The sequence below is a fragment of the Poecile atricapillus genome, chromosome 28 (assembly GCF_030490865.1).
Source record: "Poecile atricapillus isolate bPoeAtr1 chromosome 28, bPoeAtr1.hap1, whole genome shotgun sequence".
Taxonomy (NCBI): Eukaryota; Metazoa; Chordata; class Aves; order Passeriformes; family Paridae; genus Poecile; species Poecile atricapillus.
In genome coordinates this window covers 3,175,419-3,192,805 of record NC_081276.1, presented here as the reverse complement: position 1 = coordinate 3,192,805, position 17,387 = coordinate 3,175,419, and the positions used below count along the sequence as shown (strand labels likewise).

General features: G+C 55.4%; 3 protein-coding genes across 4 annotated transcripts; 2 read left to right on the top strand and 1 right to left on the bottom strand.

Annotated features, from left to right (window-relative positions):
- Nucleotides 1–368: 368 nt before the first annotated feature.
- S1PR4 (sphingosine-1-phosphate receptor 4) lies at nt 369–5,324 on the bottom strand. Of its 2 annotated transcripts, XM_058858818.1 has the most exons (4): nt 4,534–5,324; nt 4,062–4,191; nt 3,814–3,929; nt 369–2,710 (listed from the first exon to the last, which is right to left on the bottom strand). In XM_058858818.1, the coding sequence occupies exon 4, from the start codon at nt 2,553–2,555 to the stop codon at nt 1,329–1,331; it is 1,227 nt and encodes a 408-aa protein (XP_058714801.1). In that variant the 5' UTR covers nt 2,556–2,710; nt 3,814–3,929; nt 4,062–4,191; nt 4,534–5,324; the 3' UTR covers nt 369–1,328. The 2 variants fall into 2 exon arrangements, with proteins under 2 accessions (XP_058714801.1, XP_058714800.1); XM_058858817.1 differs by lacking the exon at nt 3,814–3,929.
- Nucleotides 5,325–6,824: 1,500 nt separating this feature from the next.
- Nucleotides 6,825–8,721, top strand: LOC131589390 (mast cell protease 1A-like). Its single transcript, XM_058858819.1, has 5 exons — nt 6,825–6,913; nt 6,999–7,146; nt 7,332–7,467; nt 7,722–7,973; nt 8,246–8,721. Exons 1-5 carry the CDS (start codon nt 6,862–6,864, stop codon nt 8,378–8,380), a joined length of 723 nt encoding a protein of 240 aa, XP_058714802.1. The 5' UTR covers nt 6,825–6,861; the 3' UTR covers nt 8,381–8,721.
- A 1,463-nt stretch (nt 8,722–10,184) lies between these two features.
- LOC131589322 (granzyme E-like) lies at nt 10,185–14,031 on the top strand. The gene is made up of 5 exons (XM_058858654.1): nt 10,185–11,198; nt 11,297–11,456; nt 12,466–12,607; nt 12,722–12,955; nt 13,365–14,031. Exons 1-5 carry the CDS (start codon nt 11,012–11,014, stop codon nt 13,500–13,502), a joined length of 861 nt encoding a protein of 286 aa, XP_058714637.1. The 5' UTR covers nt 10,185–11,011; the 3' UTR covers nt 13,503–14,031.
- The last annotated feature ends 3,356 nt before the right edge of the window (nt 14,032–17,387 follow it).

Sequence of the window (17,387 nt, the reverse complement as noted above, 5' to 3'; positions counted from 1 at the left end):
TGGGATGGGATCCATGGGATGGGATGGGATGGGATCCATGGGATGGGATGGGATGGGATGGGATGGGATGGGATGGGATGGGATGGGATGGGATGGGATGGGATGGGATGGGATCCATGGGATGGGATGGGATGGGATGGGATGGGATGGGATGGGATGGGATGGGATGGGATGGGATCCATGGGATGGGATGGGATGGGATGGGATGGGATGGGATGGGATGGGAATGGGGGATTGGGATGGGATGGGATGGGATGGGATGGGATGGGATGGGATGGGATCCATGGGATGGGATGGGATGGGATGGGATGGGATGGGATGGGATGGGATGGGATGGGATGGGATGGGATGGGATGAACAAGACCAGACGGGAGGCTTCCGCTGCCCCCTCGGCAGGGTGATCCCCCTGCCCCAAGAACAGGAGGGCAGCTCCAGCTGTCCCCAGAATACAAAAACATCTCCCAGGCACTACCTGGCCTCCAGAAGAAAAAAATCGAAGGAAAGCAACCCAAGGCTTTCTGATCACTTTGATTTATTGCAAAACAAATGGGCTGCACACTCAGCTCCCATGGAGGGGCTGGGCCAGCAGGTTTTATGAGTCCCCAGTGCTTTGGTGGCCTCTGGCACGGTGAGAGGAAGCATTTGGATGCTGCTCTGATTATTCCCTACATGAGGGAACAGAAGAGCAGGGATCACAGAAGGCTGTGTCTTCAGGCCCAGGATGACACCAGGCTCCCCAGTCTCTCTGGACACCTCCTTCTGCCCGTGCTAGTGCCAGCCCTGTCACTACAGCTCCGAGCACTCTCATAGCATTTGCCCTGGCAAATTTGCCCAGCCTCTGCACCCTGGGGAGGGTCTGGCTGTGGCTGCAGCCCTCTGCCATCCTCGGGCTGGGCAAGACGTCAAGCTTGGATTCCTTCCCAGCAGCTGTGCCCATCACAGAAGCTCCAAAAGGATTCCAAAGGCTTGGGAGGGCCACCTGGTTGGGGAAATCCACCTTATTTGCCACTGTGCCCTGGAGTAAAACACCCTCGGGGGGCAGGTACAGCACCTCTGCACACCCAAAGCACACACAGAACCTGAGCACTGCAGCTATCCCAGCAGAGCATCAATCCCAAAATGTGCCTGTATCTTTCACTCCCAGCCTAGAGGCAACTCCTGTCCCTGTGCTGCAGCCACACTGAGGCACCATCCCAGTCTGATGGGACTGGAAAGCCTGGACCCAGCTCACACCTGGTCAGCCTGCACTGCTACAGTCCTGCCAGGCCAGGACCAGCACCATGGGGCCCTGGGGGCTGTCTGGCATCTCTTGCTCTCCCCGTGGCCCCTCACAGGCTGGGGAGATTGCTCATCATGCTGGAGTTGCTGGAGAGAGGCGCCCTGGGCCGAGCGTTCCAGGCCACGGAGCTGCGGAAGCTGTCCCGGTAGCGCAGGGAACTCTCGGTGGAGGAGCCAGAATTGATGTCTGAGATGACCAGGCAGCTGCCAGGCTCACAGAGCCCGGCCCTGACACAGCAGCAGCACAGCAGGCTCCCCACGGCACGGCGAACCTCCACGCTCCGCAGGGAATAAATGATGGGATTGACTCCCGAGTTCAGCAGGGCCAGAGCCAGGGTCCAGTCCAGGCCGTGCAGGTGGCTGCAGGCCCCGGTGTCACAGAAGACATCGGAGAGCAGGAGGACAAAGAGGGGACTCCAGCAGAGGATGAAGGCCCCCAGGATCATCAGCACCGTCTTCAGCAGGCGCAGGGAGCGCTTGCGGCCGTGCCGGGAGCTGCTTTGCTTGGAACTGGCCTGCACCAGATGGAAGATGGAGATGTAGAGGCCGATGATGCCCAGGAGGATGATGCTGAACATGACTACAGAGAAGAGGATGTAGTTCTTGGAGTAGAGAGGCAGGAGCACGGAGCAGGCCTGGAAATCACAGAGGCAGTTCCAGCCCAGCAGCGGGAGCAGCCCGATGACGAGGGCCAGCAGCCAGCAGGACACGATGAGGCCGCGCAGGCGCAGGGTCTTGCTGGCCTCGTTCTCAGCGATCGGCCTCACCATGGCGCCGTAGCGCTCGATGGCCGTCACCAGCAGGCTGAAGGTGGAGGCAGCCAAGGCGATGAAGAGGATGCCCTCCCGCAGGAACCAGAGCGGAGGGGACAGCTGGAAGGTCTTGCTGCCCGAGAGGCAGAGGTTGCAGAGGTAGGCGACCCCTGCCAGCAGGTCGCTGACGGTGATGCTGGCGATGCAGGAGTAGACCCAGCGCCGGGCGCGCAGGCAGCGCAGCACGGCCAGCAGCACCAGCAGGTTCTCCAGGATGATGGCGCAGCTGATGATGGCGAAGGCGGTGCGGACGAGCCCCATGCCCTCGTCCCCAGACTGCCTGTTGGTGAGCTTGCCTGAGAAGTTGTAGTGCTGCAGGATGACGTTCACGTTCCTCGTGGCAGCCAGCTGCAGGCAGGAGGCTTTCGTGCCCAGCAGGTCGAGTCTGAGCTCGGGATGTTGAGCAGAGTCCAGGGGAAGGAGGAGGGAGCGATTCACCAGCCAGCTCAGCACTGGAGCATCCATCTTCTGAGCCTGGGTCAGCAGTCAAGGGATGCTCGATGGAGGAGGGGGTCAGGTAGGGCTTGGGGCAGAGCAGATCCTCTGTTTGAGGGCTGAGCCCAGCAGCCCTGCTCAGCGTGGAGGTGAGAGTCAGAGCCCCGTCTGCCAGCCCTGCAGCACTGAAAGAGCAAGGGGAGAGGAGGGTGAGGTGTTTTGTAAGTCCACCCATGAGCATGGGCTTCCTGTTGTTTAATAAAGTTTCCTGTTGTGACCGAGAGTATTGACATCTAACAGCTCTCATTTCTTGGTAAGGGTCTGGTTATTCTCGGCTTTGCTGTGGTTGTGAAGGTGTGACACGAATGAAGTGCCAGGGCCGTTTTTGGGTTTGGGAGCAGGCTGTGTCAAACGGGACAACACCTTGATGGGTGGAGTCTGCGGGGCTGAACAGATCCAAGAGCTGCCAAGAGCACCCAGACAGCTTCAGACACACTGGGTGCACCCCTGAGCCTGGCAGAGAGCCACTGCCTCTTCCCCAGCTGCCCTGTGCACCACCCATGCTCAGATCCCTATTGAGAGCAGTGATGGATTTGTCTTTACAGACAGGCTGTGGGTCTGCTGGTAAACAAAACCAGCACTGAGAGATAAAAGAAGCAATGGGAAGGATTCCACTGATTGATGAATGGAAAAATAAAAAAAAGATATTTGCCTTTACAAACAAACTAGGTTTGCTGATAAATTAAATTAGATATCGAAAGATGAAAGAAACAATGGGGAAGAACCATAAATTCCATAAGAATTAAAAATTAAGAGGGAGGGTTATACAATCTTAGGTATCAGGCACTCTGGGAAGTCTGTACCTCTCAAGTACCTCAGTGGGGAAAGAGAGGGACATGGAGCTGGGAAATTGGGATAAAAAGGAGACTGCATCCTCCAAAAATTGGAGAGACCCCAGGGGGATGCCCCATGGCCTCTCCCTTTATTTGAATAAAGTAAAGGGATTTCTCTGTCTCCTTTTTGGACATAAACCTCTGGTGTTTGTGGGTTAATTTTCCTGACACTCTTCCTTCTTCAGGAGGAAGGTCCACGCTGTCACTCCTCAGGGCTCCTCCACAGGCCCAGCTCCTGCCACTCTCTCAGGACACATCCAGACACATCCATCCCCATCCTGCACTGTCTGGCACCTGTGTGGCTGCAGCTGAACTCAGCCCCTTCCTCTTCAGAGGAAAGCAGCTGGTCTGAGCTGAGCACGTGCCCTGACACTGCACCTACACCTTCAACTCACCAAGCATCCTCTAGAGATGGCTCGGGATCTTCCCATTCTCTGTCTCCACACAGGGAAGGAGGCAAAAAGCTGCTGCTTCTCACCTTTGCAGGAGGCAGAAGGTTCTGAGAGCAGAACTGAGGAACGAGAGCATGGCTGCAATGTTAATTTCCATCATTGCCCTAATTCCTTATGTCTGCAAAACTCGACGGGAGAGCCTTGCAATGTGCTGTTCCCAATTGTGGCTGGGAATTCGCCTTAGGACTCACCTGTCATGGCTTGTGGGAGGCTCTTGCTGCCCCAGGGAGGTTCAGCAGTGCTGTCCAGATCTTTGTCTGAGGCTCAGCATCGAGCAGGTAGTGGGGACAGCTCCTTGTGCAAAATAAGTGAGGCTTCTACCTACCAAAGTGAAAAAAGGGGAAGTTGCAACATCAACCACATTTCTGTACAGGGTGGACCCCACCCAAATCAGCTTCAAAGTGGCAGAGATAAAAGAAAAGCAGAGCACCACTTAGCTCGGGATCAGAAGCTGTGCCCTGATGTATCTGTGCTCTCACTCCAGACTGGCAGGAAATCATGAAGATGTCCCCAGGCTGAGAGCAAAGAGAATTCTTCCATCCCCAGGGAGCTGTCCAGGGAGCCCATCCAGGTCTGGGTGAGTGGATTGATCCCAGCCCGGATGGCAGCACAGACAGGTGGAAAAGGCAAAGGAAGCCACGGGCAGGCAAGAGTGGTTCTCACCAAAATCTGAGGGCTCCATCCTCCACCTTCACCCTTCCAGCCAGGGTTTTGACCTTTTCTCTCGTGGAAAGAAACTCACACTGATAAGTTCAGCAGATGACCCTGAGATTGAAGGAGAGGAAATCAGCAGGAAGGCTGGGCCATGAGCGCTCAGAGGGGAGCAGGGCTGCACCTTCAGCACGAAGAGCTCACTCCCAAACGCTCTGGGCTGATGCCCACAAAGCACTGGAATCCAAAGGGTCAGGGTGATCCTGGCACATCACCCCTCTGAGCTTTGCTCTTGTTCAGGGTGAGCCTCCAGCTCATGTGTCTGCTCGGGACAGAACTGGTGGAATGCTCCTGAAAGATCAGAGGATGGAGAAACTTGGCTTGTCAGGGGCCCTAAGTAACTTCTCAAAGAGCTGGCAATGTGTGAGGAGTCAGAGATTCCTGACAGGAGAGAGATCTGTGGAGAGGATGGGACTGGGGGCAGCCAAACCCTTTTGGTGGCAGGAGAGCTCGAGGCAGATGAGCTGCTGGGACAGCTTGGCCCCTTCACCCTTGGTGTGCAGGTCCTCTGGACCAGCAAAACATCGAAGGATCTTCTTAATTCCCCCTCCACAAACATATCCAAGGTACAGAGTCCCCAGCTGATGGCTGGGGGCTAATGGGGCTCTTCTTGCCTGAGCCCCCACATGAGGGAGAGCTCCTGCTCTGCCTGTCCCCACTGCACTGCCACAGGCTGAGCTGGATCTTGGCACTTCTCCTTTGCTGCCATCTCAGTTCAGATGTTCTTTCTCTGAAGTGAAGTGGGGCAGGGGAGGGACACCCCCTCCTCTCCTTCTCATCTCTTCAGGGCAAAGCCAGAGTCTGCCTGACACTGCCTGATGGCTCTGATGGGCCTGGAAGGGCCAGGGCAGGCACAGGGGGCAGCTGAAACCCTGTGGACCTGCTCCAGACCCATGGCTAAAGCAGGTACTGATGGATGATGAGATGAGGCACCTCAGCAGAGAAGCCCTGGAACCCTCCCGAGGTCAACAGGAAGGCCAAAACACCTTGGCCTCAGAGAGAGGAACTTGTCTGCAGTCAAAGGAACACCAGAGAGGAGCAGGAGAGCAGCAGCCTGGAGCTCAGAGTCCATGGCCTGTGGCTTGCCCAGTCCCTCCAGCCCTGGGGCTGCTGCTCCCAGGAGAGTTTCCAGCCACAGATTGGGGGGAGGCACAAGCAGCTGCAGGGGAAAGACAGCAAGTTACAAACACAAGATAAAATACTGATGATTCCTGTTGAGGTTTTCCTGCTGTGCTGCTGCACAGTCCTGATTAAAGCTTGTATTTTCAGATATTATGATTAAAAAACAACAAAACATGGCTGAAGCTCTGTGGACAGCTCTGTGTCAGGCTGGCTCATGGACATCAGGCATCCCCATCTCTGTCCTCACCTCTCCCTCCCCACCCACCCATCCTGTCCCCTCTGCATGGCCCCAGCACAGCCCAAGGCATCCACTTGCCTGCAGGTGTTTTTCTGCTCCAGGAAGGGTGGAGCAGGGCTGGTTTAAAAATGACTGATCACTCCTGGCAGTTGGGTGGTTGCACTTCCCCACTTCAGCCTCTTCTGCTGCAGAGCAGAACTTCCCACATCCCAGTCTCCCCAAGCTGGCAGGATCCTCCTGGCCCCAGAGGAGCCAAGAAGAACCAGCAAGGCCCCTCTGACCTGGGCTGACACCAAACCCTGCAGATCTGACTTTTCACGGTGCTCAAAAACTGCCCCAGGCACAGTTGTTGTGCCTGGGTGCCCTTTCATTTAAATTGGGTTGTGGTGATGGTGGATCTCTGTAGGAAAAGAGGCTCTGCAGTGCATCTCTTGAGGGAAAACAAGAATATGAAAGAGCAACTTTCAGGATTATCTCCTCTAGACCACATTCATGACTTTAAATGGCGAAGTTTTGTTGGTTGTTTTTTTTTTTTAAGCGGCTTTTTTTTTTTGAACCTTGCATTTCCTCAAGGCAAAAACATTAAATGGAAAGTGTGGTAGAAATGTTAAATCACACCTCAAAACCACCACAGGACACTTCTCTCTTGCTGCCAGCACCCCTGAGTTTGTGGCTGTGGCGTACCAGGCTCTCTCTGCCCTGGCCTCTCCGCGCTGCGCTATCGCCCCTCAATCACAGCCACGGGCACATGGGCACTGAGGAGGCCAGGCCAGCCATGCCCTGATCAGCACAATCAGCCCCTTGCACATGATTTCCTGCCTGCTGGGCACAGCTACCTCCAGTCTATAAAACCAGCCCCTGCCCACGGGGAAACTCGAGACCTCCACACATCTGGGGAGGAGCGTCCAGCTGTGCCAGAGATGCTGCTGCCGGCCCTGCTGCTCCTGCTCTGCTGCCCCTGGGCCAGTACCAGTGAGTCAGGGCTTGGCTGGGAGTGGGGACAGCTCGTTTGGGCTCTCAGCAGCCCCTGGCTCACCGGTGCTGGGGTGTCTTGCAGGAGCTCTGCGGGGTCAGATTGTGGGGGGCCACGAGGCGCGGCCCCACTCCCACCCGTACATGGCGTACCTGAAGATAGGGGGGCTGGGGGCCTGCGGGGGCTTCCTGGTGGCCCCTGACTGGGTGATGTCAGCTGCACACTGCATGGGGTGAGTGCTTGATACAGGGGCTTTATCCCCTTCTTTCTCCCCCAGCCTGGGAGCTCCTTCCCCGGAGCAATTTTGGAGCAGGTTCCTGCTGTGCTGGGCAGCTCTCTCCACCTGTCTGCCAAAATGAGGGAGGTGGGTGACATCCAGCCTGATTTCCCCTCTCTCCCCTCCACTTCCATGGCCAGGAATATCACAGTCATCCTGGGAGCTCACGACATCCATGAACCAGAAAAAAGCCAGCAGGTCCGGGGAGTCCTCAAGTACCACGAGCACCCCGAATACAACCCCAGCACGATGAACAACGACATCATGCTGCTCCAGGCAAGGAGTTCTGAGGAGGCAGAGGGGCTGTGGGGCTGCCAGGGACTGGGCTGTTTGCTCTTTCTGCAAAGCTGCTTCTGCCCAAGGTGCTGGAGGCTGGCAGGGAGCTGGGAAGGAGCCACGGGCAGGGTTTGGAGCCTCGTGTGGCTTTCACAGCAGCTCCCCGGAGCTTGCAGAGCCTGCCAGACCCTCCCTGTCTCTGCAAAGAAAGTCTCCTGCTCACAGCCCTCTCTCAACCCCCTGCTTTCCCCCAGCTAACATCCAAGGCCACTCTCAATGACTACGTCCAGACCATCCCACTGCCCAAGAGCGGCAGCGACCTCCCCACGGGCACCAAGTGCTTGATCGCCGGCTGGGGTCTGATCGATGAGGACAGGGCCACCAACAAGCTCTTTGAGACCAAAGTCTCCATCTACAGCCGCAGGAAATGCGTCCTCTTCTACCCACACCTGGACTCTGGCATGGTCTGTGCAGGCAGCTTCCACCAGCTGAAGGATTCCAGCCAGGTATGGGGAGGGCACACGGGGAGCAGCAGCTGCTGCTGGCACAGCCAGCTCCTGGGGCAGGTGACAAGCACTTAGTCACACTTCCCATGAGGACTGGCTCTCTGGATGTGCTGGCAGCAGCCACAGACCCTGCACAGCACCAGGGGCAGAGCCCCAGCTCAGCAGCCCCTTCAGCTGGGTGGGATATGGGGCAGGAACGGGGCAGGGAGGGACCTGGGAGAAACCCTTACCACAGGGAAGAGGCCTCTAAAATCAATCTCCTCTCTCCCCAGGGAGATTCTGGTGGGCCTCTGGTGTGTAATAAAGTGGCACAAGGTGTTGTTTCCTTTGGCTATGACTCCCCACCTGGGGTCTACACCCGCATCTCCAACTACCTGCCCTGGATCAAAAAAGTCATGAAGAAGTAGCGGCAGTGGCAGCACTTTCTCCAGCTCTGGTGTGGCTCTGGAGACTGCAATAGCTTCCCTCCTGCCCCTGCTGAGGGCTCAACTCCCTCTTCTCTCCTTGGGAACCCAAGTGACTTGATCAGTGCACTTGAGAGCCCCCTTCATTCTGTTCTGAGGCTGCTGCCTGTGCCATTCCCTGCCCGTCTCAGGGCTGTGTTAAATCACCCTGGAAGAAGCAGGGATAGCCCCAGATGGCACAAAAAGAGGCTGTGCCACAACAGACCCCACTTCCTTCAGAGATAACCCTGTTCCTGCTTGAACCTTGCTGCACTTAAAGCACCCACAGTAAACTCAAAGCTGCATCTCCCAGCGTGTGTTTTCTTCCTCGTGGCCTTGCCACAGAGAGCAGGAGGGGGGGTCTGGCTGCTGGGACAGAGCAATCCCAGCTCTGCATCCTGAGTCACTGGCAGGCTCAGAAACAAGAGGAATGCTTGCCCTTCCTGGGGTGGAGAGTGTGCTGAGGGGAGAAAAGCCGCCCAGGTAGAAATGTTCTGGGAAAAATGATGGGCACACACTCCCTTCACCAACTTCAGCATGGCTGTCACCCTCCTGGGAGCACAGGCAGCAAGCTGGGGGCATCAGCAGCGACAAAACTCGTGGTTCTCTGCAGAGCAGAGGCTGTTCCCTCTCAAGTGCTGCAGCCAGGGCACAGTGCAGCCCGGACAGCGCGGTCACAGGGCACACCTGGCTTATCTTCCAGCTGTCTGAGCTGCAAGAGGCTTCACTGGGTGGGGAGAGCTGGACTTCTTGTGGACTGTGCCCTTGGGTGTAGGCTGGTGGCTGTTAAGACACCGGGTTCAGGGCTTTAGGATCCCGGAGAGGAGGCACACCCCGAGCCCCAGCTGTCGCACTGCTCCCAGGCTTTGCCTCTTGCCAGCAGCCACGGTCCATCCCTGTTTCTGCACCATGTCCTGGCTAGAAAGGCTTGAACTAAAGAGTTGATGAAGGACCTGGGTTCACAAAAGTGCCTGACCCCAAAGCCACTTCCTCCTTTCCTCCCGTGGTAACTGCTGGGGCCCAGCGGGGTCCCTGGGGAAGGTGAGGATGAGTCCTGGCTGGCTGCTGTGGAGCTGCTTGGCACATCCTCACCTCTCTGATCAGAGGCTGTCCTAGTGCCAGCCCAAACCTCTCCCCTCAGCTGATGATGCCCAAAGACAAATTCTCCCCACAAAGGATACTCGAGGGCTGTTTTCAGACAGCTCCTGCATTGGAGTCTGAACTTCCTTCCATGGCCTGCAGCAGGCTGCTCTCTGAGCCCTCATCTCCTTCATTCCAGCTCGTTTCTGGTGGCATCTCTTGTGTACAGAGAGAGCCAGGAGTTCCCTGGGGGAGATGGTGGGGACAGAGATGATGCTCTGGTAATTGGGTCAGTGCAGAGCTCCCTGGCAGGGGGTGAAGGGTGTCCGTGATGTCAGGGGGAGACTGACTCGGTTTGTGGTGGGAAAAACCAGTGGGGAATTTCAAACATACGAAAACTGTCTGCAGTCCAGGGGAAGGGGGTGCTTGCCCTGCTCTCATGGTCTTTCCCAGTCTCCCACTGGTCACCCCCATCAGAGGGAGGAGGTTTCCACAGTCCAGACTGGATTTCTGCTCACAAATCCTCCACCTTCTTGCCTGGGATGAAGGGAAACTGCGTCACCTCTGCCTTCAGCACCCAGGCTGCCCTGGGGAAACTGAGAAGGGTCCATGTTTGGGCTTCTGCTCACAGCTGCTATCAGCTCAGAAATCTGCAAGTGAACAGGCTGCAGCTGCTTATCTGTGCATTATGAATCTTTATCGTGTCAGGGTTTTCCTTGAAGCTCCAGCTGCTGCAGGCTTTGCACGAGAATGGCAACTTGTAGCTTGAAGATGGGGTTTACCCAGTGGCCCTGGAGGAAGGGGGAAAGCAGATTTACTGGCAGTGAGGGCAGCAAGGAAGCATCGGCCCCATTTCGTCACAGCTGAACTGTGACAGTTCAAAGTCCGCTCATACCGTAAAATCCAAGAATGGTTTGGACTGGAAGGGCCCTTAGGGATCATCTCATGCCACCCCTGCCATGGCAGGGACACCTTCCACCATCCCAGGCTGCTCCAAGCCCTGTCCAGCCTGGCCTTGGGCACTGCCAGGGATCCAGGGGCAGCCACAGCTGCTCTGGGCACCCTGTGCCAGGGCCTGCCCACCCTCACAGGGAAGGATTTCTTCCCAGTATCATCAGTGTCATGTTATAAACACGTTAATGACAATTTTGCTCCATTAGCCAAGACTGCAGCTACTGAGAGACCTCTGCATGGTCTTTGGAACTGATGCATCAGGTGAAAGAAGTCTTGTTCATGTAAGGCTCACGATAAAAATCAAGAGGGTTTGCAAGTGCTCAAGAAGCTTGAAGAATAGAAGCTGCAAGTGAAGACCTCACTGGAAGTCAAAGGGATGAGGTTGGGTGCGTTGCCCACAGCTTCCAGAAAAACCACCAAGTTCTAAAATTGGCTCTGGGTTCAGAAGGACGTCAGATCCCTCAGATCAGGCCCATGATGGAGGTGGGTTGATGCCCAAGGCCAAGACTGAATTCCCCTCTCGCATTGCTGAGACATGCAACTCGTGGAGAGATTCTGCAGATGAGTCTGACTTCTGTGGTTTCCTGGAGTCTGGTCTCAGGCTATAAAACCTTTCTGGGAGCAGGACGAGACCCCAGACGCAGCCACACCTCTGAGGGATCCACTGAAGGCCAGAAGGCTGTGATGGAGCACCTGCAGACTCTCCTGCTGTCCCTCCTGCTGGTGATGTGCCCCCCAGCCAGCGCCAGTAAGTAGAGCGGGCTGGAGGTGAGGAGAGGGTTGGGGAAGGATGAATCTCAGCCCTGTGTCCCCCAAACCCCTCATCCCCAGCCCTATCCATTGCAGATTATCCCTGGAAGTGGAAGGAGAGAGGAGGAGAAGCCAAGGCAGCCTCCAGGGCACACCCCACACCCTACATGGCCTACCTGCAGGGGAAGGACAAGAACTTCTGCGGGGGCTTCCTCGTGGCCCCCGGCTGGGTGATGACGGCGGCTCAGTGCCTCGTGTGAGTCCTGCAGTGTCCACACAGCCCCTGCAGCGAGCTGTCTGCTCCACCACGGCCTGGGGAACATCTCCTGCATGGGGGTCTCACTGCTGGGGTCACATCAGCCGTGGCCAGGCTCTTTCCCTGGTGGGCAGCACAGGGCAGGGCACGGCTCAGGGACAGCTCTGAGCCCCATCTCCCTCCCCAGCCCGCCCTCAGATATTTACCCTGACTTTTTCCCCCCCTCTTTGACTTTTAGTTTTCCCAGATGTCAACAATGGGAGGTCAGAGTGGCTTCTTCCCTTGCTGGCACTGACCTGCTGTCAGGCTTTGTCCTTTCTGCCACCAACTTGTTTGTTGGCAGAATTATTTGCAATGAGACAGCTGCTTGCCCAGCCCTTTTCCACCCATCCAGCTGGGGTATGGAAGGGCAGGAGGACTTTTCCAGATGTGCACAGCTCTGGGTGTAGCTCCCACACACCTCGGGGCTGACAGCTCTGCCCTGGTGCCAGTGACAGGCTCAGGGCCAGTCCCCACTCCTGGGCAGAAAAAGGGAGGACCCAGGAGCCTGGAGGCCTGAGCCTCACCTGGGAGCTTGGGAGGGACTCCTGCACATCCCCAAGGTCCTTTCCAACCTTCCTGAGGCAGCACTTTCTGTGGGTGATGTAGAGGACAGAGAAGTATCCTGATTTAGAAATCCCTGGACTTCCATGGGCCTGTGAAGCCCAGAAAAAGAGAGCAGCAGCACTGGACCAAATGTGCCCATCTTGAGGTCTGGAGATAAAGGAGCCCTTGCAGAGCTCTGCTCTGTCAGGTGGGAGCTTTCTCTGCCTCTTGGCTGGGCAGATTCCCTGGCAGAGCCCCTTGCTCCCACCATTCTTCTTTAAAAGTGCATGTATAATATATTCTGTGTGTAGGGAATGTATGTACACCCTCTCTGTGTCATTGGACTCTCCTGGGAGATGAGCCTCAGTGCTCCCAGGCAAGACAGGGACAAGCTGGTGACACCCACTGTGCTTGATTTCACCAGCCACAGACCTCTGACTGTCATCCTGGGAGCCCACACGCTCCAGAGGAGAGAGGACAGCTGGCAAACCTTCGAGGTCAAGGAGTACCACTGCCACCCGGGTTTTACAAGCCCTAAGAAGGGAAATGACATCCTTTTGCTGAAGGTAACCTGGCTGGAGCACCTCCCTGGCCCTGATTGCAGAGCTGAGCTGGAGCAGAAGGCAACAGTGGATTCCAGGCCAAACACTCATCTCTGTGTTTTCTGTCCCCTTGCCCAGCTGAATGGAAATGCCACCAGCAACAGCCACGTCAGGCCCATTTCCTTTGAGAAATCCAAAGTTCGTGGTGGGAGCGAGTGCAGTGTGGCAGGCTGGGGATACAGGACAGCCACTGTCACCCTGCGTGAGGCCACTGTCACCGTCATCAGGCAAAGGGACTGCCTCAGCCACTACCCAGGACTCGCTGACAACTTGATTTGTGGCCGCAGCAGATCCTCTGGGGTACCTGAAAAGGTCAGTCTCTGGTCAGGGAGGAGGAGGAGGCTGAGGGGGAGGTTTTAGCCAGGGGCAAAGCACAAGGGAGAAGAGGAACCTTGTCTTGCCATGGCACAGGACCTGGGAGTCAGCAGGGGGACAATGGCTTGGCCAGAGGGGTTCACCCTGAATCTCATTGTTGGTCTGAGTGTGCTTTGTATCTGAAGGCAGCAGAAGGGCAGAAATGAAGCTTCAGTGTTCCCCCAGCTGGGTCCCTGACAAAGCTGCCACCAAAGGGATAACTCTCCCTTGTGGAGGCAGAGTTATCCCCATCCACTGAGCCCAGGCTTCTGCTGGGGGAGCTCTGTGCTGGTGTTTGCAGCCTCCCTGTTCTTTGCAAGGGCACTCCTTCCCATAACCCAGCACTGATCTCTCTTCCTTCCCACAGGGTGATGCTGGGGATCCGCTGGTCTGCAACAACAAAGCCTATGGCATCTTCTCCTACAGGCACAACAACTGGCCTGGCTTCTACACACACATCGCTCCTTTCCTCCCCTGGGTCAACAGCGTCATGAAGTCAGCGTGACCCTGCTCCTCCTGCAGAGCTCACCCTCCAGAGCCCTGTCCTCACCAGCTCCCTTTCCCTTTCTCCCTGGGAAACATCTCCCACTGCTCCTGGTGGATGTGGCAAGGACTTCTCCGTGGCCAAGCCGAGCTGTGTCCGTGGTGGGGCTGGCACTGAGGTTGTGCCCTGGCTGTGTTTGTCCCCTGTGCTCATGGGGAGTGCCTGCACTCCTTCCCTGCTGCCCTGACTGAGCCCTCTGTGGCTCCAGCTGCGGAGAGGGAGCAGCAGGACAGCCCAGAGAGGTTCCAGGAGCTGGGGAGGTGTCTGTAACCCTCAGGGGAAGGCTGCACAATGAGATCAGGGGGATCCAAAGAGCAGCCTCCTCCCTGTCTGTCATTTGTGACACCACACATCTGGGTGTCCAAGCTCCAAGGAGGACACTTCCAGCTCCTGCTTCACTCCTGCTGTCCCTACCTCTGAAACTGCTGCCTCCTCTCTCCCCTCTTCTGTAGCTCCAGTGTCGTGGGAACACATAAAAACAATAAATCTCCTCAGCATGTGAAAGCCTTTTTCCTGGTGCAATTTGGATTTCTCTGGGCCACTGGCTCCAGTCCTGAACAGCTCAGGAGAAAGCCACAGCTCAAAGAGCTGAATCCCAAGCTGGAGGTTTCTACCCCAACCAATGGCCTCCATTTTCTGTGCCATCTAAACCTCCAGAACTGATGTCCAGTCTGGATTTCAGAGCAGGGGCTCTCCTCATTCCCTCCAGGGAGCTCCAAGCTGGTAGTTCAGGGGATTTCCTCACTCCATCACCTCCTTTTCCCCATGAGCCTCTCTCAGTTCTACCCCATCTCACCTCTGGTTGCCGTTCCACACAAAACCAGCATCTTCCCCCCCAGTGCACCTCTGTCACCCACAGATGTTCATCAGGGTACACTGAATGTGAAGCTGGCAGCAAAGAGAGGAACCACACAGTCTCACCATGGCCTGACAGCCAGTAAATGTTTTATTTCTACATGTCATGGTTTAAGACAAAAAAAAAAAATAAACCCCTGCCCTCTTCTACAATAGAGCTTAAAAATATTGCAACCTGAGGAAATTAATCTGGAGATTTGGCAAGAGACCCAGCAAGAGGAGCTCAAACACTTCCGTCAGATGTTTAGGATTTCGTTGACAAAAACACACTTCTGGGGAGTGTTTGCCTTTCCTTCTGCTCACCTCTGTCCAAAGGTGACTTGTCAGAGGCCATTCCAACATCTGTGGCAGCACTGGATATGAAACACAAGGCCCAAGATGTGAAGATTCCAAATATTTTCCAAACCTTATAATTCAAAGTGTCTAAAAGCCCCCAGGTCACTCACCTGACTAAGAAAAGCTGCATCTGAGCAGAGTTCTCAGTGGTTTTTGCTGTGGGTGATGATGCACGAGGAAAGCACCTCTAGCACAATTCTGCTGAGTTTTCCATGCCCAGAGTGCCCTCTTTGGGTTGGCAACAGGGTGTGTTCTTCAAGGTTCTATCTCTAAACAACTTCCAAACCCATCCAAAAAAACTTCCCTCTTGCAGTTTGGAAGCAAATTCATGGCTGAGCTGAGGAAAGGAAACCTCTCTCCCCCAGGGTTCTTTACATCATTTAATCTGCTCTGAATCAAGGGTTGCAAAGCTGACATTGAGCAGAGACTTCTTTTCTATTGAGGATGCCAAATCCTGCCCAGAATTTCCCAGTTCTCATCCTGCATCTCCTGTGCAAAGTCTGTCACCTCTTGGAGAGCTGGAGACTGAAGGCCTGAGTCCCTGGGAGGGAGGATGGGAACCAGCAGAGCAGGAGAGACCTGTCTTTGGGGAGCTCCATAAAAACACCATTTATTTCCATGGCCAGGAGCTACAGATACTCACCTGAGATGAAGGGAGGAGCAGCTCCAGGAGCAGTGAGTGCACAGGAGTGGCCAGGGACAAATAAAAGCACTTGGCCAGGGGTGTAGAACAGCCCTGGGCAGCAGCTGAGGTCCCTGACAAGCCACATCCTCACCCAGCTCAGCAGCTGGGGTTACCCAGAAGCTTCACACAACCCAAGAGTGGAGTCTTTGTCACACAGTCCAGCATGGGAGCCACAAAAACTCTTCAAAAGTCATCAGTTCTCCCCCCATGGTGGTGGAGATGTTACAAAAATTGCTTGTGGAGGCTTAACTTCCTGGTCAGGCTGCATGGCAGGAGATAAAGCAGCTGGAGGACAATTATACCAAACTGGTATCACTGGGAGAGCACACAGGAAGCAGCTTGGGTTAGAACGAGCCCTCGCTGAGCCCAGGGCTCGAGAAGCTCTTGACAGAAATGCTCCAACAGCAGCTGCCATTCCACAGGCCAAGCTGGTCCCGAGCTCCTGAGCTGCACATCAGCTTCAGAGTCCTGTGTGGGATCAGGATAACACAGGGGAGAAACCTGAACTACAGGAGGGAGGCTTTGTATTCCTGCTTTATAAATTCCAAATGGCATTTTATTCTTATGCTGGACAGATACTTCCCTCTCTTCCCAAGAGGGTAAAGGGGATGTTCAAAGGAAAGAGCTTCCTCCTGCTGGGAGGATGATGTTTGTCCAAGGACAAGGCAAATCCCAAACTCTTCTTTGCCCTTTTCTTGCATATGGGATTTTTTTAATTATGAAAAATACAAAAATTTATTTCTTTCATGTCTGGTTTACCTGTGTGCACAACCCCAAGGATCTGCTTTGGTGTTGGCAGGGAGGTCCAGTGGCCAGGTCTAGAGTGATTTGCAGCCCTGCCACAACCCTGGCCCAGCTCACTTTATCAGGACACTCCCCTGGCCCCCAGCCCAGCTGGGGCAGCCCTGCTTTGCTGTCCCTCCCTCTGGAGCAGGCTGCAGGCCACAGGAACGCTGCAGGCAGTGGCAGGTGCCCCATGCCACAGCCTCCCGTGCTCCCAACACCTCTCCTTGCAGGATCAGAGGAGCTGAGAGCCTCTGGGGTGCAGAGCTGGTGAGGAGGAGCTCTCTGAGCTGCTGGGAACACTTTATCCAGCCTGGGCTGGAGTGCTCCTTGGGAAAGCAGCAACTGTGAGCCTCCTGCATGGGCTCCATCTGCCGCCTTCCCTGGGCTGCCCCAGCCTCCTGCTCCTCCACTGCCACGCTCCAGGGACAGCCCCACGCACACCTGGGGGCTGCAAAAGGCCAAAACATGAGGCCAGCTGGGAATACTGGGTGTTAAAGGCTTCATCTTTTCCTGGAAGAGCCTCAAGTTGTTGCTTTGCTTTATTTAAACAGAGAGGATTTGGCTCTTTGTGAAGAGCAGCACAAAACGCGACTCAGGGAGCCGAGGACACGAACAGGGAGCTGCTCCTCAGCTGTGAGGGGACAGAGCCACTGAAAAAAGCAATAAAAGCTCACCCATAACTAAAAAAATGACAATTTAAGCCCTTGCCAGTGCTCTGGCCTCCAGATCACTGCTCCCTTCCTGGTGGGAGACAACAGAATGTTTCAGGCTGCCCAGGAGCTGCAGCTTCACCTGCGCTAAGTGACCTCAAAGGGAGCAGAACATCCTCAGCTGCAGCTTCCTGAAAACACAGGAAACCTTTGCATAGAGGAAATTGGCCATCTCTACCCACTCCCAGCTGATTTAATGCAACATTCCTGGAGAATGAGCCCAGAGAAAAGGAATTAAGCTCTATAAACTCCATCTCAGGAAATGGCTTTGTGGAAGTTTTCACAGTCATCCAGCCCTGGACTCCTTAAGGGACGATTTTAAGCCACGTTTCATATTTCAGTCCACATTTCTAACAGACAAGACTGGAAGCAGTTCTGGTTCCACCAACATTCCTGATATTGGCAACAGATATCCTGCTTGGAACCGTGCCTGCAACAGGCCGACACCACAGCAAGAGGCAGCAGCAAACACCA

Bases quoted from the DNA above. Each gene is read 5' to 3' on its own strand.
- S1PR4 (XM_058858818.1), bottom strand. From the start codon at position 2,555: ATGGATGCTCCAGTGCTGAGCTGGCTGGTGAATCGCTCCCTCCTCCTT.
- LOC131589390 (XM_058858819.1), top strand. From the start codon at position 6,862: ATGCTGCTGCCGGCCCTGCTGCTCCTGCTCTGCTGCCCCTGGGCCAGT. The intron at 6,914-6,998 runs GTGAGTCAGGGC...GGTGTCTTGCAG, and splicing joins CTGCCCCTGGGCCAGTACCA to GAGCTCTGCGGGGTCAGATT. The intron at 7,974-8,245 runs GTATGGGGAGGG...CTCTCTCCCCAG, and splicing joins AGCTGAAGGATTCCAGCCAG to GGAGATTCTGGTGGGCCTCT.
- LOC131589322 (XM_058858654.1), top strand. From the start codon at position 11,012: ATGAGTCTGACTTCTGTGGTTTCCTGGAGTCTGGTCTCAGGCTATAAA. The intron at 11,457-12,465 runs GTGAGTCCTGCA...TGATTTCACCAG, and splicing joins ACGGCGGCTCAGTGCCTCGT to CCACAGACCTCTGACTGTCA. The intron at 12,608-12,721 runs GTAACCTGGCTG...CCCCTTGCCCAG, and splicing joins ATGACATCCTTTTGCTGAAG to CTGAATGGAAATGCCACCAG.